The sequence below is a fragment of the Ascaphus truei genome, chromosome 1 (genome assembly GCF_040206685.1).
Source record: "Ascaphus truei isolate aAscTru1 chromosome 1, aAscTru1.hap1, whole genome shotgun sequence".
Lineage (NCBI taxonomy): Eukaryota > Metazoa > Chordata > Amphibia > Anura > Ascaphidae > Ascaphus > Ascaphus truei.
The window spans coordinates 394,707,983-394,729,475 of record NC_134483.1 but is presented as its reverse complement, the minus strand read 5'-3'; the positions used below and the strand labels follow the sequence as shown (position 1 = coordinate 394,729,475).

The following is a 21,493-nucleotide window of genomic DNA, read 5'->3' as shown; positions in this document are numbered from 1 at the left end:
GTGTCTGCTGCAGAATTTCTGTGTGTCTGTCTGGTGCAGTGTTTGTGTGTGTGTGTGTGTGTGTATGCTGCAGAGTTTGTGTGTGTGTGTGTGTATGCTGCAGTGTGTGTGTGTCTTCTGCAGACTTTGTCTGTTGGTGTGTGTGTCTGGTGCAGAGTTTGTGTGTGTGTCTGGTGCAGAGTTTGTGTGTGTATGCTGCAGAGTTTGTGTGTGTGTGTGTGTGTCTGTCTGCTGCAGAGTTTGTGTATATGTGTGCTGCAGAGTTTGTGTGCCTGCTGCAGAGTTTGTGTGTGTGTGTGTGTGTGTGGCTGCAGAGTTTATGTTTGTGTGGCTGCAGATTTTGTGTGTGTGTGTGTGTGTCCGCTGCAGCTATTGTGTGTGTGTCTGCTGCAGAGTTTGTGTGTGTGTTTGGCTACAGAGTTTTTGTGTGTGTGCTGCTGGAGAGTTTGTGTGTGTGTGTCTGCTGCAGTGTTTGTGTGTGTGTCTGCTGCAGAGTTTGTGTGTCTGCTGCAGATTTTGTGTGTGTGCTGCAGTGTTTGTGTGTGTGTGTGTCTGCTGCAGAGTTTGTGTGTGTGTGTAGCTGCAGAGTTTGTGTGTGTGTGGCTGCGAAGTTTGTGTGTGTGTCTCCTGCAGAGTTTGTGTGTGTGTATGTGTGTAGCTGCAGAGTTTGTGTGTGTGTGTGGCTGCAGAGTTTGTGTGTGTGTGTGTGTGTGTCAGTAGAGTTTGTGTATTTGTATAGCTGCAGAGAGAGTGTGTGTGTGTTTGTGTGTGTGTCTGCTGCAGAGTGTGTATCTGCTGCAGAGTTTGTGTGTGTGTGTAGCTGCAGGTTGTGTGTGTGTGTGTGTGTGTGTGTGTGTGTGTGTGTGTGTGTGTGTGTGTGTGTGTGTGTGTGTGTGTGTGTGTGTGTGTGTGTGTGTGTGTGTTTTTAGAACTGAAGTGTGTGTGGTGCTGTTGTGTTGTATGTGTGTGTAGCAGCAGCATCAGCAGAGTTTGGATATAGCTACAGAGTTTGTGTGTTGCAGCAGTTTAAGTGCTGTGTGTGTGTGTGTGAGTGTGTGTGTACACACAGAGGGGACGGCAGTGTGTGGATATAGATTGCTGCAGTGTAAGTGTATATAGAGATGTGCTTTAATGTATTTACCATTTTATTTTAATTTAAAAAATCTATATAACTATATAAAAGTGTCTATTATTTATGAAAAAAGCCTACATTTAGCCTATAATAGTAATAATCCCCTCAGAACAGGGCATTACTGGCCAGTAATGCCCTTTTCTGCGGGGATTATTTCTTAAATATAATACTGCAACTGTAATGTGTGTTTTTTTTTTAAACAGGTGTGTGAGACGAGCACATGCGTTCACAGTTAACCTACTTTGCATTTTATCAATTATATTGTTTCTTCATTTTTATATTTTTGGTGGAATAAAATACTTTTGTGATTGGCAAAATACAAAGAAGTTCCCCTTACAGATGCAGCGGCCGGTATGAAAACATTTCACGGTTTGTATGCCTAGGCATACCCTGGTCATGCTGTGTGATTTCATCGAACTTTACCGTATTAAGACACGAGCTTACTAGTGTTTTTATCAAGTGCAGAAAATGGCATTTTAGCGTTGTCTGCAATATCGTTGAGAAACTCAAGTGGGCGATCGCGAGTTGTTGTCATAAAAATCTTATTGCAGTTCAACCTGTCTTTTATTGCCGTACAGTTCAAGTGTGTGTGTGCAATTGTAATTTGAAGATTAACGTTACGAGCTCATACTGTATACTGTACATGCTCGGCACACACACACCTGTTTTTTCTGAGGACTATCTTTCTACATTCAGTCTTTTGGAGAGGGGAAGTATATAGTCCACATGGAAGCACAAGAGAAGTGGGTCTATAACCAAAGAGTTGTAGCTATCAATGTGCAAAATTGGACATTTACCTCAATTAATACTGTGGCCTAGATTAACTAAACTTTTTATATTGATATCGTTCTGTGCTAATAATAATAAAAAAATGCTTTTTTAAATGCCATATTTTAAAAACATTTTTAATAATGTCTATATAACACAGCGGCAACTCATTTTATCGCAGCAAGAAGAGTGGGAATATGTAAGACCAGGTTTTCTAATTTGAATGCAAATTAATATGCACGATCTAATTACATATGCAAGAGTGTTAAATAAAACAAGAGTATCACAAGTGAGCAGGCAAATGTACGCAAATTAATAAAAATGGCTCATTACCAATTCACATGCTACTTACTAAACTCTGATACCGGATTATATTGGTCTATATCCACAAAATATCAGAACTTTGTATCAGCTACCCAAGGATAGCATTAGACTTATCTTGCTTATGTATATAATCGCCACTATAGATTGGTAAAATAAGACTAGCCTACCTAAAAATAATGCTAAAAATACATAATATTAACAATATTGTACTTAGAAATATTGTAATCCATTAGTAGCCCAAATGTCTATCAACCCATGACTTGTTGAACACTTGGGCTACTGAAGGCTTAAGATGTGCACATACTGTATACAGTATATATTATGTTTTCTGTGTTTTAAATATAAGGTGTTTATTTGTTAACCTCTTTGATGGCTGTAGTAATTCATTTGCAGTGCATTAGTAGTGAGAGAGAGAGTCAAAGACGAAGTCCCCACGGGGATGAACCGCGCGTCGGATGTTGATGACACGAGTCTTTGACGTCATAGATGCGACCAGAGCGCTAGGCTGTGGTAACTAAGTCACCCATCTGAGTTCCGAGTTTGCAAGTACTGCACTGCGTGATCGCTGCTCCAATGTGCCGTGAGGTAGCTAAACTAAGTTGTGGGCCCCAGGAGGCACCCACTAGCTAGCTATATTTGTATGTGCAGTACTGGAGCATTGGTAGGTTCCACGGTTTTCATCTGGTGGAGACAGTGTGAGGCAGTGCTGGTTTACAGCCTGTGTATGCCTGCTTTCACTTACATCATATATATTATGTATAGCTGTAACATCAAGCTAATCTGTGAGTGAGGGGAGTATTGCTCAGTCTACCTTACAGTCCCTGCTCTGTGGGTATCCAAGGGTCACCCTCCCCTTTAGTGGACAAGTTTATTTTCACTTTTCACCTACCCCCTGCTATGACACACTGAGTGGGTGGTCACACGAGTATGATTATTGGCACCTTTGAGCCAAATTATCTACCCAGTGGGTTTTGAGATATATCTACTCATATTGGCTACTTACCAGTTTGGGGACCAGAGTTTGATCTGAGGATCATAATCACGTTACTACACATAATGATATCTCTGGAATTACAATAACCCTTCTTAGGGGAGGGTACCCTGCACTGCTACATACTTGGACTCAGGGGAGCTATCAGTGCCTACCGCTCTTATATAGGACAGTAATACTAGTTTTTGTCACACTGTAGTGACTCGAGGCAGTCACGTCAATGTACCATTTACATCAGGTACAGAGTAGTTGGTAGCACTGTCATGCATCTAATAGGTTTTAACTTTATTTGTTCTCTCTTTTCACATTAAACAATGTATTATTTTATTTCATTGGAGGAAGAGTGCTTGTTTACAGGGATTCTTTCTCTTTACGTATTGGCAGTGCATCAGTAGCCTCAGGCATCAAAGGGATTCAATTATTTTCTGCCATAGGGTTTTGTTAAAAGGCCATATGGTAGAAAGTATATCTCTTTTCCCTCCCTCCCCTCACACAAACACTTTACTAGTGCTGATTAGCAAAGATGTCTAGGAGTTAACACTACTTTGATAAATGCAAATGAGATTGAATATCACATCCCACTTATGAATACATTATTCTTAGTAAATACAGTATTTAGTAATTACTCTGAATCCCTGGCTGCAGTGGAAGCATTGTATTCTCAGAGATAATGGTGAAAAGCAGGGTTGCAGACATGTCTGAGACATGTGAATGTGCTCACACGTTATATTTTTATTGCTGTATGCTGTACGGTGGAGGATTTGTGTCACTTTTTTACCCACCATAAGTTATTTAATGTGTGATTGAAACCTATCCCAGCTTCAAATTGCAAAGCCAGTATAGTCATCCTCACACTGATGAGCTGATGAGATTAAAAAAAAGGTCAAAATAGCTCTGTGGGTAGTTTACTGGCTATGCACTTTTTTTTAACTCAGGCTGTGCTGAAACACTGTGTAATATGGCAGGAATAAACTTATAAGGCTCCATGTTAAAATGATTGGAAGCAAAAGGTGACACAGTGTGCTCATTAGCATGTCATTTCCCAGATTCTCTAACTGCAGTGGAAGCATTGTCTGCTAAAAGTAAATAGGGAAAAGCAAGGGTGCAGACCTGTCTGAGACATGTGAATATGCTTACAAGTTATATTTTTATTTAGTAACTACTGTACAGTGGAACTACTCACAAAAATATTGCTGGTATACCAATGTTTTAAAGCGCTAATTTTCCATGCAGCAATATTGATTTATAAGACATCTTGGTCTATTAAGGATACGTCTTCTTAAGGGCTGACCCTTCTTGATAGAGGCAAGCATTTTTGTAAGTGTGGCTACATCTGTATTTTTGCTCTAATCTTAAACTAGATTTCCAAAGTTATATTACTTCTTATAGTGCCATGTGAATATGCTACAGTAGGTATATATTTTTTAAAACGCATCATTTGATAGAGATCAATAAATGGCTTGTACATTACAAATAATACATTGACTGAAGGAAATGAACTAGATTTAATATAGAGCTTTAAGTACCATATTGTGCCATCAGTGTTTTGTACTAATATTTCCCATTCTACTTGAATGAGTGAATAGTAGCAATTGCTATTGTTGCACAATATCTAAGGATTCATTATGCTCTGTTATGCTGTTTAAAGTGACCTTAATCAAAATTAATTATTAATAGTAATGCTTATCCACTAAAGAGAATAACACAAGATGAACCCAGTTTTACTCATTTAAATAGTCTAGATATTATATCTCAAATGTGCCCCCCTCACCCCCTCACGCACACTATTGTGTAATTAGTGCTGATTTAATGCAGATTACTACGAGTTAACGCTTCTTTGGTGTATGCAGATGAAAATGAATATTGCAAAACGCTTATGAATTCATAAATCTTAGTAAATACAGTGTAATTCCCCCCAAATATTGCTCCTATGTCTCCGGTTTATAACGCTAATTTGTCATGCAGCAATATCGACCTTTAATAAATTTGGTCTTATTAAGGTTGCTGCTTCTAATGGCTGGCCCTTCTGAGGGTCAAGCATTCTAGTTCTAATCGCGTACATCCAGAGACTATATCATCTTAAAAAATTAAATTCCTGCTTGTGTTTTATGAAACTTTAATTGTGATTTTAAAAATGTATGTAAAATAATATGTTTATGGCAAGAAACAAATTAATGTCACACAGCAAATTACAAAAGCAATGAAAGAAAATGCATTGTTTTAGCTGTCTGAATAACATGTCCAAGTTGTCAGAGATGGATGCTCGTTTGCTATTATTAGCAATAATCAAATCAATTGCCAATATGGATGATGACAAACCCAGCTACTAGGGGGTTGTTCAAGGAGTAAGAAGTAAAAGATATAAAAGGAATAGGAAGGGGGGGGGGGTTAGGAATAGGCTTTTGGGAAATGTGCTTATTGTAGGTGATAATGCTTATTTTCATTTTCGTACTCATAGTAATAACTATAACTCGAGACCGGTGTTCAATTTCTTCAAGACCAACTAGGATTTGATAACATTTGACTCATCCCAAAACTTTAAATTCATTAGGAGATTTTTCTATCATAATAGACGAATCAGACTGCTCTCCTTTAAGGTCCTCAGAAATTAAGCCAGCAGGTGCATGGAGGTGAACAATATATAGCACACAGAAAAGACTCAAAAGAGGGGTCAAAAAGAACCCCACTAATTTGCACTTGTTGCAGGTATTTACAAATCTCTGGCAATGATAGTCCATTAATGATTACCTCCTGAAGGTCAATACTATAGCCAAAGAGAGATTTGTAAAATAAACAAAAAATAAAAAAAACTTTATTTTATCAAATCTATCAAATAAAGAAGTTATAAGCATAAACTATTCCCCATGGAGGAGACATAAAGGACATGAGTACTGGATCAATTATCCTATAATATACTCAAAATGTAATAAATGCTTTAATACTGCAGTCACTTAAGTATTAAAGCACTTATTAAATTTTGAGTGTAATTTCTGAGTGATTTTCAGACATGTGAAAATCGGAAAAAAGGTGCGTCTTAGAATCGAGGATATAGGGGATATAGGGTATATATATATATGGGATATAGGGTATATATATATATATTAGAATCCTCGATTCTAAGACGTACCTTTTTTCCGATTTTCACATGTCTGAAATCAGGGCGCGTCTTAGAATCGATGTATTAAAAAATGTACAAAAAAAAAAGAAAAGTGTCTGCAGTACTAACCCCCTCTTTTCACTTATGTTTCAGGAGAGGCCCCTTGTCAGCGGAGGATGAAGCGGGCGGCGGCAGGACAGGTCCGATGTCTGCAGATGGTTGAAGATGGACAGCGGACGGGAGTGCAGCAGGCGGCGATGGCAGGACAGATCCCAAGTCTGCAGGTGAATGAAGATAAGAAGACAGTGGGTGGGTGGGCGTTCGGCGGTGCCAGGTGATCATAATAGCAAGAGAGCTGAGCAGAAGCAGAGCGGCATAGGGGAACGGCTTGGGAGGTGCACACTGTAACACCGGAAGTTGACCGGTGTCTGACTTCCGATTACAGTGTACACCTCCCAAGCCGTTCCCCTATGCTGCTCTGCTCCTGCTCAGCTCTCCTGCTATTATGATCTCCTGCCTTCGCCACCACCGCATGCCATTCCGCTGTCTTCTTATCTTCATTCACCTGCAGACTTGGAACCTGTCCTGCCACCGCACTCCCGCCCACTGTCCATCTTCAACTATCTGCAGACGTGGGACCTCTCCTGCCGTCGCCGCCCGCTTCATCCTCCGCTGACAAGGGGCCTCTCCTGAAACATGGTAAGAGAAAAAGTGAAAAAGTAATTTTCCTTGATTGTAAGGGCCAAATCGATGGTGCGTCTTACAATCGATGGCGTCTTACAATCGAGGAAATACTGTATATATATATATATATATATATATATATACATATATATATATATATATATGTCTTATAGAATAGAACATATGTATAACATTTATACTCTCCACAGTAACTAGATCCTGTTGAATACCCTATGGAGAGAAAGAACCCAATGAATGAGAGCACTCTATCAAGGTATATATCACAGAGACAACCAAGGGAGTTAATAATGATGAGGGGGATATCTGTATTTCTTGGTTACAAAGAACTAGAGACAATTCGTAACCCACGCAACTCTGATAATAATAATTTAACTAGTCTGGAACTTAAAGCACTTGTGGAATTGGGAAAAGACAAACAGAAAACCATAAAACCCTCAGACAACGGGGGACATTTTGTAATCTTAAAAAGTGTAGACTATATAAAAGAAAATGAAAGATTGCTTTCAGACAGGAATTGCTATAAAATACTTACCAGAGATCCCACCACTGAGTACTGTAAAAAAAACTCTTGGCAATCCTGAATGAAAGCTATACCCCACCCCCGGGTCGACCAATAGTGTCAGGATTGGTAACCTGATGGAACATGCCAGTAACTATGTTGATCATATATTAAGACCTTTTGTTATGGCCCTCCCCTCGTACCTCAGAGATACAAAGGATATTCTCAGGAAAATAGATGACATTACGGTGACGGAGTGTTTTTGTATGACTCGATGTGGAAGGTTTATACATGAGTATACCTCATAATATTGGGATTCAAGCTGTCTCGTATTTCCTGAGCGCTAGAGGCTCCACATTCAGGAATCATAGTAATTTTGTTCTTGAATTACTATCCTTTGTTTTGATCAAAAACTATTTTCTGTTCAATAAGACCTCATACCACCAGACCAAGGGTACAGCATTGGGGATGAAATGCACCCCATCATATGCCAACTTGTACTTGGGTTGGTAGGAGGCGGAAATCGTTTTTAAAGAAAGCATGGAGAGATTCACTGACCACATTGACATGTGGTAAAGATTAATTGATGACGTGTTCCTACTGTGGAAGGGTCCTTTGAACCTCCTCAAGAAATTCATCGATGAGTTGAACCAAAATAACAATAATCTGAGACTTACTTATGAAATCGGTCCAGATAAAATCCCTTTCCTTGACCTACTTATATCTAAAGAGGATAGTGGTACCCTCACAACTAACATTTACAGGAGAAGCACAGCGACCAACAGTGTCCTTAGAGCCAACAGTCACCATCCATGTAACCTTATTAAGGGTATCCCTGTGGGCCAGTTTTTGAGACTGAAGTGCAACTGCACAACTAACTCTGATTTTGCAAGGCTTTGGTGTATATCTGACAAATTATAGTTTATGGTGGCATAGAATATGTAACAACTCTACTGCAACAGTAGCCATCACTATTTACATACTTACCATTCAGAAGTAAGGGACGCACTCGTTTCTCCATGTATAGTCCTTGGCCATAAGCACTGTTGCCAAGTCCACAGCGCAACAGTAACAGCTTGTAGCTACACAATCATAAGACATAGCGTCTTTCTACTTCAGACTTCTGTTACAGTGTATATGCAGTGTCATATGTATATACTTGTGAGGTTTTGTTGTGCATCTGGTATTTTATTGCCCATTGAGGAATAGATTGTACAATAGCTACTTTCTTCCTACCGCAATAGTAACCCCCTACCAGGATGAAGGTCACCCTCCTCCTTGTCTTCACTGGGCACCTACAGTAAAATAAAATAACTAACTACTGACCTGTAACCCTTTAATAACCTTAGCAGTTATTAACTGCTATGGTAATTAAGGGGTTACCCCCTCCTGCTACCCACCAGTGAGGCTTACCCATCTGCCTGGGGCAAATATCCCCACCCCCTCTACCCATTGAATGTTCCAGTGGTAAACCATGCTCACAATATGGGCATGGATTGCTACAATGGCAATGAATGGACAACCTAAAATTTTAAAGGAACCACAAAATAAATATTTAAATAAAAACAAACATTTGCTAATAAACCCATTGATTGTCACTGTAGTAAACCATGCCCACATAACGATCTCGACAAGGCTATGTCCAGTTCTCTGTGTTTTTGGCCGTGAGATTTGAACTCTGCTGATGTTAAAGCTTGACCTTCTATCGTGACTCTGTGGGATTGAGTTCTCGATGGATCCGCTGTGAAATTGTCTATGAGAAGATTGCCAGGACCGTGGGTCTGCATCTGTGGGATTGCTGGCTGGTGATTATATCACAGACAGCTTTTAAATTCCCTTCCCTTGTGAGTGCACTTGTTTCCCCCCCCCTTCATTTTTTAAAGGGTTGTACGTTTCTACACTATGGGGTGTGTGCTTTTTCTTTTGATTCCCCTTTGGATGTGGTTCATCCTACAGCAAGCAGCAGTGACCCACTTCATTTGCTGGGATTTTATCCAGGAAGAAACCCTATTTTTCACTATTTTGGGATTAGTTTTTTCTGTTCACTATTGTGGTTTGACGTTGGTTTTGTTATATATAAAATAAAAAAACTAATAGACAATATCGTTGTGTGGCTAACGAAATGCTTTTATTTGTGCGAGCTTTCAAGATACACTGATCTCTTCTTCCGGCGGTGTTACAATGGATAAAGCAAGAAAGGGTTTTACTTAAAAACAGTGCATCTTGGAATGTGTCTGTGACTGAAGCCTATCACTCCCTCCTGTGCAGTATGCGATTTATGACTTAAGGTGTAAAATGGTCCCTGAATGTTAGTGATGTAAGAGCATGTGTGTGTGTGCTGTGTGTGTGCTGTGTGTGTGCTGTGTGTGTGTGTGTGTGTGTGTGTGTGTGTGTGTGTGTGTGTGTGTGTGTGTGTGTGTGTGTGTGTGTGTGTGTAAATATCAATGTAGAAAGTGCCCACTGTGTATACAGTGCTTTACAAAAAGTGTGTGTGGGAGTGTATACCAGTAGTGTAAGAGGGTGTTACATTACTATTAATGTGTGTAGATACTATGTGGTCCCTATTGGTTTATAAGGATAGGCTTCAGTCACAGATACATTCCAAGATGCACTGTTTTTCATCTATTCGTTTTTGATTATCAAGCTTGGATAAGACGGTACAGATATACACACACACACACACACACACACACACACACACACACACACACACACACACACACACACACACACACACACACACACACACACACACACACACACACACAGTGGTGTGAAAAAGAAAGTACACCCTCTTTGAATTCTATGGTTTTACATATCAGGACATAATAACAATCATCTGTTCCTTAGCAGGTCTTAAAATTAGGTAAATACAACCTCAGATGAACAACAACACATGACACTGTGTCATGATTTATTTAACAAAAATAAAGCCAAAATGGAGAAGCCATGTGTGAAAAACAAAGTATACCTTATGATTCAATAGCTTGTAGAACCACCATTAGCAGCAATAACTTGAAGTAATCGTTTTCTGAATGACTTTATCAGTATCTCACATCGTTGTGGAGGAATTTTGGCCCACTCTTCTTTATAACGTTGCTTCAGTTCATTGAAGTTTGTGGGCATTTGTTTATGCACAGCTCTCTTAAGGTCCTGCCAAAGCAAAGCAACCCTTCCAAACAAACCATACTTGCTCAGTCGTTTTCTTATTGTACAGCCATGAACTTTAACATTTAACATGCTAACAGAGACCTGTAGAGTCTGAGATGTAACTATTGTTTTTTGTTGTTGCAATTTCTCTGAGCATTGCACAGTCTGACCTTGGGGGGAATTTGCTGGGATGTCCACTCTGGGAAGATTGGCAGCTGTCATGAATGTTTTCCACTTTTGAATAATCTTTCTCACTGTTGAATGATGGACTTTTTTGTTTGGAAATGGCCTTATAACCCTTCCCAGATTGATGGGCAGCAACAATTGCTTCTGTAAGATCATTGCTGATGTATTTCGTCCTTGGCATTGTGTTAACACACACCTGAATGCTCTAGACCAGCAAACTGCTAAAACTTCGGCTTTTATAGAGGTAGCCACACTTGGTGATGATCAATTAATCTAGGGCATTTGATTAGCAGCACCTCTCTGCTACTTAGCATCTTAATTCCTATGGAAGCACTTAGTTTTTCACACATAGCTTCTCCATTTTGGCTTTATTTTTGTTAAATAAATCATGACACTGTGTAATATGGCATGCGTTATTGTTCATCTGAGGTTGTATTTACCTCATTTTAAGACCTGCTAGGGAACAGATGATTGTTATGTCCTGATATGTAAACCATAGACTTCAAAGAGGGTATACTTTCTTTTTGACACAACTGTATATATATATATATGCAGATAGGAGCCTAATAAGTGAATATATTCACTTATTAGGCTCCTATCTGCACTTATTTATATTTAATAAATCCTAACATATTATGTAACACTTAATTGTATAGTACATTTTATATCTGGTGTGGCGCTACAATTGTTCTTTTCTTTGATATATAAATTCATGTCAATGTCAATTCTTCATACAGTAAACATGTCAATTCTGCTGCTGAGTGTAGTGCTAATAATAGGAGCACTACAATTGCTAATTGTGGTGGTCATGGTTACATGTTGCTCACAGTGATTGGCTATCATCATCACATTCTTCACTGCTATTACCATAAATACAATTAACTGTTGTAATAACAACAAGGAACAAATGATCAAATCCTCCACTATCAACAGTCTACTCTCTCCCTTAACAGGGCAGTTGGTGGACCACACACACACATACACTTCTATTACCATACACTATCTCAAAACCTCCCCCAGCCATCCCCTCTCTCTCCACATCCTCAGAATTATGCAATATAAGAGCTAGAGCCAATTCAACATCAATCCCTGCGTGTTTTTCAGATGAATATTTCTATTATTCACCATTCCATCACAAGTAGTTTTGCTAATCCCCTGCACATCCAGAGCATGAAGCCTGGCCAGGTTCTAAAAAATTACAGTAATCTTCCCCCTCTTTGTCTCCGAGGTGAAAAAACTCTATATTACACTGACTTTGACTAACTGGTGTTTTTCCTGTGAGAGTACTTTCAGAGAAAGGGTCTTCCATCTCACCACACTAAAGACACTTGTGATTACCCTGGTGTGGATGTGTAATCTCTGTAAGTCACTCTTAGAGGTGCCAGAAACATGTTGTTCCACTTGGGTGCCCTGTTTGTGCCCAATAACAACAACACTCCTTTGAGGAGGAGAGAGGGAGACGTTAGTAATATTAATGCAGCTGCTGAGCATGGCATTGAGGATAGTGATGATGACGATGATGTTGATAAAACCCCCTTTCAATTTTATTTCTCTTAGGACTAGAAGGATGAGGGGTCTAAAGTACAACTGCTGATTTCTAAGTAGTACCAGTATTTTTTCCAAGTATTTTCTCTTGGGCTCCACTCCATGCTGGTCTTTTCCTGCATGACCATCACAACCACTACTCCACCACCTACCCAGCACTCCTATTTTGCCAATACAACTATACATATTTTTAGTTTAATTGTCTACTTTGTGTTTATCTGTAACTGTCATTGCAGATCTACTAGCCAAATAGTATGTGTGCGCTATTTACAACCTCTGCAATAAGAACATTTAGAAGGAAATTTTAAAAGAAACTGGAGAAATGAATAGACGTACTTATTAATTTTGCGATCAACTTTTAAGTCTTGGCAAATTCTTTGTGAAGTCTTCCCTTTTCACAAACAACAAAAAAAAAACATACATTTTGTCTGGTCTGCGAATTACCATGAAAATGTCCCACATCTTGACTTGCATCTTGTGACCTAAAAAATACCTCACAGAAGGCTTGAGAGCATGTCAATTTGGTGGTTTCCTAACGTCAGAATTTTAGACATCAATTTCAGTTGATGGAAACCAGTAGGAATCACATCACTCGATTATTGCCTTTTGAGTGGTTTCTCTTTATTCAACTCCATTCACAAACAGTCTACTTTTTATATTCTTTTACCTTAGATAACCATCCAGATATACTGTATGTGTAATTGATCATCATTACTGGAAAAAACTCCCAGTAGTTTTAAATAACTTGAGTTCTTTATTAATATCATTAACCCTCTTATGAATACAGTATTTAACATCAGATGCTCATTAATAATTGCATCAGTTCATAATGGAAACTACCTATAATGGCATCTGATTTACATTTAAAGTAATTATTGATACTGTAATACCAAAAGATGGAAACATATTCACCCTAAGGGGTAATTCTATTTAGCGTCTGTTCAGGCCTTTTTTCAGGCAGAAAATTCCTGAACATCTGAAAAATCTACAAACGATCCAAACAGGCTTTTGGTACAGAATAAGGGTCTCAGTCTCCTTGGTATCATACTGTTCTTAAGATATTGCTCATGTTAGGTCATAATTAAACACAAATGTCAAATGATGCAGGTTTTGTAAAGCAAAAGATTAAAGTGATATACTTGCCATGCATTTTGTACATTTGTATGATTAATCATTAACTAAATGAATCATTAAAAATGTTGCACATGGAAACTCCTAATTATTTAGCAACTCATCAAATTTGTGTAATTAAAATTAACTGTCATACAGTATTTATCAGTAAAATTATGTGTTCTGCATCAAATGAGAATTAGTTGCTGTACTGACTTATCAACCAACAATTTTAGCTGTCTGTTCTAAAAGTTGTTTGCTAATCCCTTTCTTTTTCATTGTAAGCAGGTCTGTGACATGGATTTGGAGGTTAAAGACTATATGAACAGGACTGTAATCAAAGAGGAAAACAACACATTTGCAACGACAAACTCCAATTTCCCTTCATGGGAGGATTACAACAGCAGTGTAGATGACATACGATACTTTTTAATTGGCTTGTACACATTTGTAAGTCTCCTTGGATTTATGGGAAATCTACTTATTCTTATGGCTATTTTCCGAAAACGCAAACAGAAGACTATAATAAACTACCTCATTGGGAACTTGGCTTTTTCAGACATTTTAGTCGTACTCTTTTGTTCACCTTTTACACTAACATGTGTACTGCTGGACCAATGGATCTTTGGAGAAATCATGTGTCATATTGTGCCTTTCCTCCAATGTGTATCTGTTCTGATTTCAACTTTAATGCTCATGTCTATTGCCTTGGTCAGGTATCACATGATCAAACATCCACTGTCTACTAATTTAACAGCAAATCATGGATACTTTTTAATTGCAACAGTCTGGACTCTTGGATTTACTATATGTTCCCCTTTGCCTGTTTTTCATAAAATTATCAATTTGAGAGAGGCATACAATTTAGAATCATTGATCAACAGCTACTTGTGCATAGAGTCATGGCCATCTGATTCATATAGAATTGCCTTCACCATTTCTTTATTACTTGTGCAGTATATATTACCACTGTCTTGTCTAACCATAAGTCATTCAAGTGTTTGTAGGAGTATAAGTTCCAGGTTGCCAAATGGAGAAACTAAAATTGAAGAAAATGAAATGATAAATCTAACCCTTCAGCAACCTAGGAGTAAGCGGTCTGAAGTTGAAATCTCCAGCAGTCGTAGGTGGAGTTACTCTTGTGTTCGGAAACATAGAAGAAGATATAGCAAAAAATCTGCTAGTGTTGTTCCAGCAATTTTGAGGCGCCATCAAGACAGTAATACAGGAGAACCTCCCGAAACTTCTACTACAGAAAGGAGCCACACAATTCCTTCCAGTGTATATTTACCAGGAGTACCCATATGCTTTGAAATAAAGCCAGAAGAAAACTCTGAGCTGCACAACATGATTTCTGTATCTAAATCCATTACTCGAATAAAGAAAAGGTCCAGACGTGTTTTTTGCAGGCTAACAGTATTGATCTTGGCTTTTGCTGTCAGTTGGATGCCACTTCACCTTTTTCACCTTGTAACTGATTTTAATGCCAATCTAATTTCCAATCGACATTTTAAGTTAGTATACTGCATATGTCACTTGCTAGGTATGGTGTCCTGTTGTCTAAATCCCATACTCTATGGATTTTTAAATGATGGTATCAAAGCTGATTTGATATCTCTCATTCATTGTTTCCAGATATCCTAATCCTGTGAAATTATTCATTGTCCTGGAACAGGATTGTGTTTTCTCTGTCTTCAGGCTGCTAGCACTCCTCAGACTAGCTGTTGCAACAATGTTGCGATCCCTTGTGGGTTTCTTGTCTTCAGCCAGTTGCCTTGGCATCCCCCCTGTCTTTTACCAGGATGGACTGCTCCCCCTCCCCTTGCCAGGTGGTATTGTCCCAGTTAATCTCATCAGCCCGGACGAGCATGCTGACTTTTAGTACCAGCAGCCATCTTGAGCAGTCATTTCTCCTATCCTGGTAAAGTTACTGATTTTTACTTATCCCTATAACTTGCATTTATCCCACGTCCCTCATAGCTCCCCCTCCCCCCATTGCTCTCATGTCCCAGTGTTCCCTGTGTACTTTCCCCCCTTTTTCTTTGTATGTTGTTGCCCCAAATAAACACTTTAGCAAGTAAGAAAGTGCCCTTGCTTTTTATATGGGATTGAGTTAACCTGCCTGTCCCTACGAATCTATTAGGGTGTGCTTGGGCCAGAACAGTAAAAATCAACACTACAGGAGACAGGCTGAGACAGCTATACATAGCCTGCAGCTTTGAAAACAGTTTCACAGACACAGATGCTGCAGCACTGCTTAAAAGATCAGTGCATTAAACACAGAACTGTTACTCTCCTATACTGCCTGAGTCTGCAAGCCCCGCAGATGCTCAGATTAGCAAACCCCTGCTTTCTACACAGCAGAAAGACTGCAGCACCTCTATACAGGGCATGCAGGCCCACACTGCTTCGCAGTGAGGTACAATCATCACACCTACCTCTGCGCTACGTCCCCACGGCTAGAGCTATCAAGGGCCACATCCGCCAGGACATGGGTCAGAGCCACGTACACGGGTAACTACAGCTACCACTACGCTGACCGCTGCAGGACACCGACCGGCACCATCTGAGATAGTCGTCTATCGCTGACGCAGGTAACAGACCGCACACCACACGCACTGGCTAAATGCCTACATACACCTGCAGCATAGCAGAACTCAGACCCTCACCAGACATCACGCATGAGAGTGACAACTCAGACGCTGAGATTGCTACACAACCGCAACAGATTCAGGTAGGCGCAAGGCCTAAGCGGACAGTTACACTTACACAAAAGGCCCGCGAAAAGTATGAAGCTGACGCGCACCGCGACAAGTTAGAGAAGGCCTGGAAAAAAATGGATTGGGATTGAGTTAACCTGCCTGTCCTTACGCATCTATTAGGGTGTGCTTGGGCCAGAACATTCATCCATTTGAATAAAGTTGTAGACTTGCACTTTTATTTCCAGGACAATGGGCATCTGTATTGTTAGAAGTTATATATCCGTGTTGTTAAATGCTGAGAAGAGCCAAAGCCCAAGGTTTTAAACTTTTAAATTGTTTCACTTAAACTAAAGATATGCAAACGTAAAGTAAGTCCCCAACTGACTGGCTGATTTACAATACATAGAAAAAATAAAATATGTCTTAAATTTTCTGCATATGATCTCTGTGAGGTTAAAGCCTTGAGTTTCTTATAGGGTAAATAAATTAAATGAGTTAAGGCATTATGACATTTTGGACATACATTATTACTTTATTTCAGATGTGATTTTTATTTGTTCTGTGACTCTGTACAGTGGTAATTGAATTGAGTCAGTATTAATGGACTTCAAAAATATGATGTCATTTATACAGGAAACAGATTATGATCACTGTTGATTGGATTATTATAATTATGTTAGCTGAAAAACAACCACAGATAATTTTTGAATTATCAAGATCTGCTCTGATAAACCTTTTTTAACATAATTTCAGCATGGCAGAATTGTTCTCTACCACCTAAACGTTGCTACATTTTTGATCACTGGGATAAAATAAAAATCCAGTCTCATTTAATTTCAGTTATGTACCTGCAGAGCCTTGTGAAATATAAACATCTCTGTTAAAATATGTTTCAGCTCATGTGGTTTTGGTGTGAATATTATAACAATCAATGAAACTGTAAAACAGCAATATTAAAATATCGTGAGCGTTATTGAATAGGAAACAACCTCATTTGTCTTGACTAAACTATATTAATATTTTTTTTGTTTTGGCATCATGTTCGATTTTCTCAAACCATCTGTTACAGAGTTTTACTAATTAGCATGCAGTGCAAATTTGTAATACATGCCAAAAGAGTTATCACCGTGATGTTGAGAGCTTGAAACTATAAGTATCAGTTCGAAAATTAACTTAATATCATTCATCAATCATTTGTTAAAATCATGAAATTATGTACATACTGAAATTGGTACCACATTCTGTTTTTCCAAACGTGAGAAAAGATAATACATGCTTCAAAATATTTACTATTACATCTCTGTGTGAAAAGAAGCAATAACTAATAGTAGGTTTGTTACTTCAACAATAGGAAGAGCATGATAATTAATTTGTTGAACTAATGATTCAATACATCTAAATAATACTCTACTAATAATAGCATATTATATGCTAAACTATTGGTGTTTTCTATATTTCTGGGCTTTATTTCTGTATTTTTAGAAAAGTATAGATATTACTTTTCCTTTCAGTGTTTGTTCTTTAAAATGTCAAATGGCTATATTATGTCCCATATTCTAAATTAATGTATCATCATAAATATAATGAAAGATTGGTAAAGTCGCAACAAATATTGTTTATCCTGAATTTAAGTTACATGCAGGACCAAATTCAACCAAAGACAGTGATATACTTAATATGTCAACACTATGTCAATATGCCTTTAAAAAAATAAATCATAACTAAATCATAACTATTTAAAAAATAAGTTTTGAAAATCTGGAGCTGTGTCTTCTTTTTTATTCATCTTGGTTATAAGATATATTGACACCGTTTAATGACAAATAGCTAAATAGGAAAAAAAAAAAAAAGAATAGGAGAAGAGAAAGATAAGGCAGCGATAAAGACAGTAAAACCATCCAAACACACAAACATTGCCTGGAAAATGTTTAAAAAATAATTCAAAATATAAAAGCATAGGTTTTGTTTATACTAAGGCATAGGGGGTTATTAATTTGATTTAAATAGATGCTTCTGTGAGACAGAACCCCAATCAGCACTATTACAGTTAAATGAATAACCCCCATTGATACCTAAGTATGTTTTGAATCTAGACTCTTGCTAATGACCTTTATTATGCTTTACCATATTGTGCTCTCCCCCCCCAAAATACTCCCCAGTTTACTCTAAAAATAAAAAATAAAAGGAAATTGTGAAATTGTTTTCTTTTGGTCGATTGGCAAGGCTGAACACATATAGAATAAAATATTGATGTGAAAAAGCGTGTTGTGTGGTGCTCTGAAGAAAAAACTTTAGTAGCAGAATAATGCCTGGAAAAACAACCCTATATTGTATAAATGTCCAATAGGATGTGACCTGGTAAAATGATCCCACAAAGCAAAGCAGTAAGGAAAAGTCATTTACACCTGCCGGTGACCAGTAGATAAAACATCATATTTCTTTGACAATATTAAATTAATGGGGTCAAACTGGAACAAAACTCACTTGGGGTTCTTATCCATGATGAGCAGCATGTCCAGTAATCCAGTGCCCCAGGGTTGAATGTGCCTCCGTCAGTAGATAGACATCAAGGAAAACAGAAGAAGGAAAAACGGAGCACTATATCCAGTGCTGGAGAATCAGCAAAGAACCACCAGGAATGCGTTCCCATAAAATAAAGCTAATTTAATGGATCCAGAATGGAATACAACACACACCAACGCGTTTCGGACTATGAATAGTCCTTTATCAAGGTGAAGATTTTGATAAAGGACTATTCATAGTCCGAAACGCGTTGGTGTGTGTTGTATTTTCCTTAAAATATTGATGTACTGTACTTTGTTTTTTTATTTCTTCTAATTACCGTAGCTATATTCCACTACAAAATCGTAAAAATCTTGGTCCTTTCAATTGCTTACAATCAGTTTCTACTTTTGAGTTCGAGTAGTTATACTGGTCTTGAAAAACAATATGGACTGTGGACACATGGATGCTGCGGACGATGGATCCGTGTAAGCCTACAATAAATGTAAATTAATAATCCTGCTACATTCAACAAATCACTTACTTCCGAATACCTAACTCAAGCCTCCAAAGAAGAAGAAGAAGTCGACCTCTCAAAACGTATCCCGCAGGCTGACGGATCATAAAATTGAGGTTGCTCCAGCCCTCCTTTCCACGTTTCATCTGACTTGGACCTGGAAAAAGAAGGATAGATGATGATCTCTTAAAAAGACATGAAAGAACTCCTCAAAAATATCACAAGTACTTTCCAGGCGGAACTTCAAAAAGCGGTTGCTGAGTTCAAACAAGAGATAGCGACTTTAACCGCAACTAATTTAATGGATCCAGAATGGAATACAACACACACCAACGCGTTTCGGACTATGAATAGTCCTTTATCAAGGTGAAGATTTTGATAAAGGACTATTCATAGTCCGAAACGCGTTGGTGTGTGTTGTATTTTCCTTAAAATATTGATGTACTGTACTTTGTTTTTTTATTTCTTCTAATTACCGTAGCTATATTCCACTACAAAATCGTAAACATCTTGGTCCTTTCAATTGCTTACAATCAGTTTCTACTTTTGAGTTCGAGTAGTTATACTGGTCTTGAAAAACAATATGGACTGTGGACACATGGATGCTGCGGACGATGGATCCGTGTAAGCCTACAATAAATGTAAATTAATAATCCTGCTACATTCAACAAATCACTTACTTCCGAATACCTAATTCAAGCCTCCAAAGAAGAAGAAGTCGACCTCTCAAAACGTATCCCGCAGGCTGACGGATCATAAAATTGCGGTTGCTCCAGCCCTCCTTTCCACGTTTCATCTGACTTGGACCTGGAAAAAGAAGGAGAGATGATGATCTCTTAAAAAGACATGAAAGAACTCCTCAAAAATATCACAAGTACTTTCCAGGCGGAACTTCAAAAAGCGGTTGCTGAGTTCAAACAAGAGATAGCGACTTTAACCGCAACAACTTCTATGCTGGAACATACAATAGATTAATCTTTATAGATACATGCAAGCATAAGGGCGTCTGATAATTTTCTTCAAAACTTGGGCTGAGCCAGTGGAGAAACAGCAAAGATAAGACATGCCCACGAGGTCCCAGGCCCAACATGGAGTCTCCAATATGACACGGGTGCTGAGAAAAAGCCCCATTCCAGAGATCCCATGCAATCTCATGAAGAACCTAAACTCTGATGCTATTAGATCTGAATATATCTTCTGCAAAGTTGAGCCCTGATTGGACTCCCCATGATTTCTTCAAGGTGTGCTGCAATCAACTGCATAGATGTTAACTGCTTACCTCTTACACCTCATCCCCCAGGACAGCACACTCTACAATAAAACATTGGGAGCCCCCCGAGCCACTGCATTAGTCCTACATAAACTCCTCACCTGTTACAGCCTCTATACTTCAAACAATGAATTGGTGCCAGAAGATGTGGTAAACATATCCCAGGTGATGGATATGTGGAATCAGGTTGGGGATGGGTCTCTCTTAGTAAAACTAAAGTGGCAAGGAGACTGAAAAACATTGGGCTGGGATAAATTCATGAGACATCACAATCTCTTAGGGGAAAACACTTTCAGGAGGCTCCTGTTTCAAATGTGTAGGCTAAGAAATGTCATTTGGACATTTAGGAAATTGTAGTTTCAATATTATTGTATGTGTGTTATTACTGGATTACTACTGGGGGTTTCAACAAAGCTTTGTCTAAGAAATACTGTTGTTAATTTTTGAAAAGTTTATTTAATACATTTTAAATGCATAATTTGTATTGATATAAAATAAGAACAGATAGTTCTGGCTGAGAGACGGCCCTGGAATTACTCACTTCTTCCCTATTCCCCATCCCCCTTACCTCCCCATTCCATCTCCCAGCCCTCTCATTTTCCCATATTTTCCCCTTCCTTACTTACTCATACCCTTTTCCTCCCAGCCACTTCCTCTTCCTGGGCACCAGAGCTATATGCCCTCTGTACCAATTATTTCAAATTCTGGTACTGCTCCCAATTTTGGGTGCGAGCTACACCTCATCTTATTTTACCCTATTTCCCCATCTTCTAATTTTGTTAATTACCCTTATTACTCCTGTTCCACCATCAGACATATTTCCGCAAAGCTACAATCTCTGAGGATGAAAGAACAAAGGGAGATTTAGTATCTTATCTTTTCCTCTTCTCTAAAACCTTTATTAAATATGAATTTCAATGATGACTAACCAATTAACGATACAATCTTATTTCACTGAATATGAGAAACCTTAACACTAACTTTAAATGTAAATG

At 38.5% G+C, this 21,493-nt stretch overlaps 1 protein-coding gene across 1 annotated transcript in view; it reads left to right on the top strand.

The window, feature by feature from the left end:
- The window catches only part of NPY5R (neuropeptide Y receptor Y5), a 129,586-nt gene extending 112,020 nt beyond the window's left edge, over positions 1-17,566 (top strand). The window contains exon 2 of the mRNA XM_075612231.1: positions 13,796-17,566. Coding sequence (XP_075468346.1) covers positions 13,805-15,151 — 1,347 coding nt within the window. The 5' untranslated portion in view covers positions 13,796-13,804 and the 3' untranslated portion in view covers positions 15,152-17,566. The remainder of the gene's footprint in view (positions 1-13,795) is intronic.
- Positions 17,567-21,493: the final 3,927 nt, after the last annotated feature.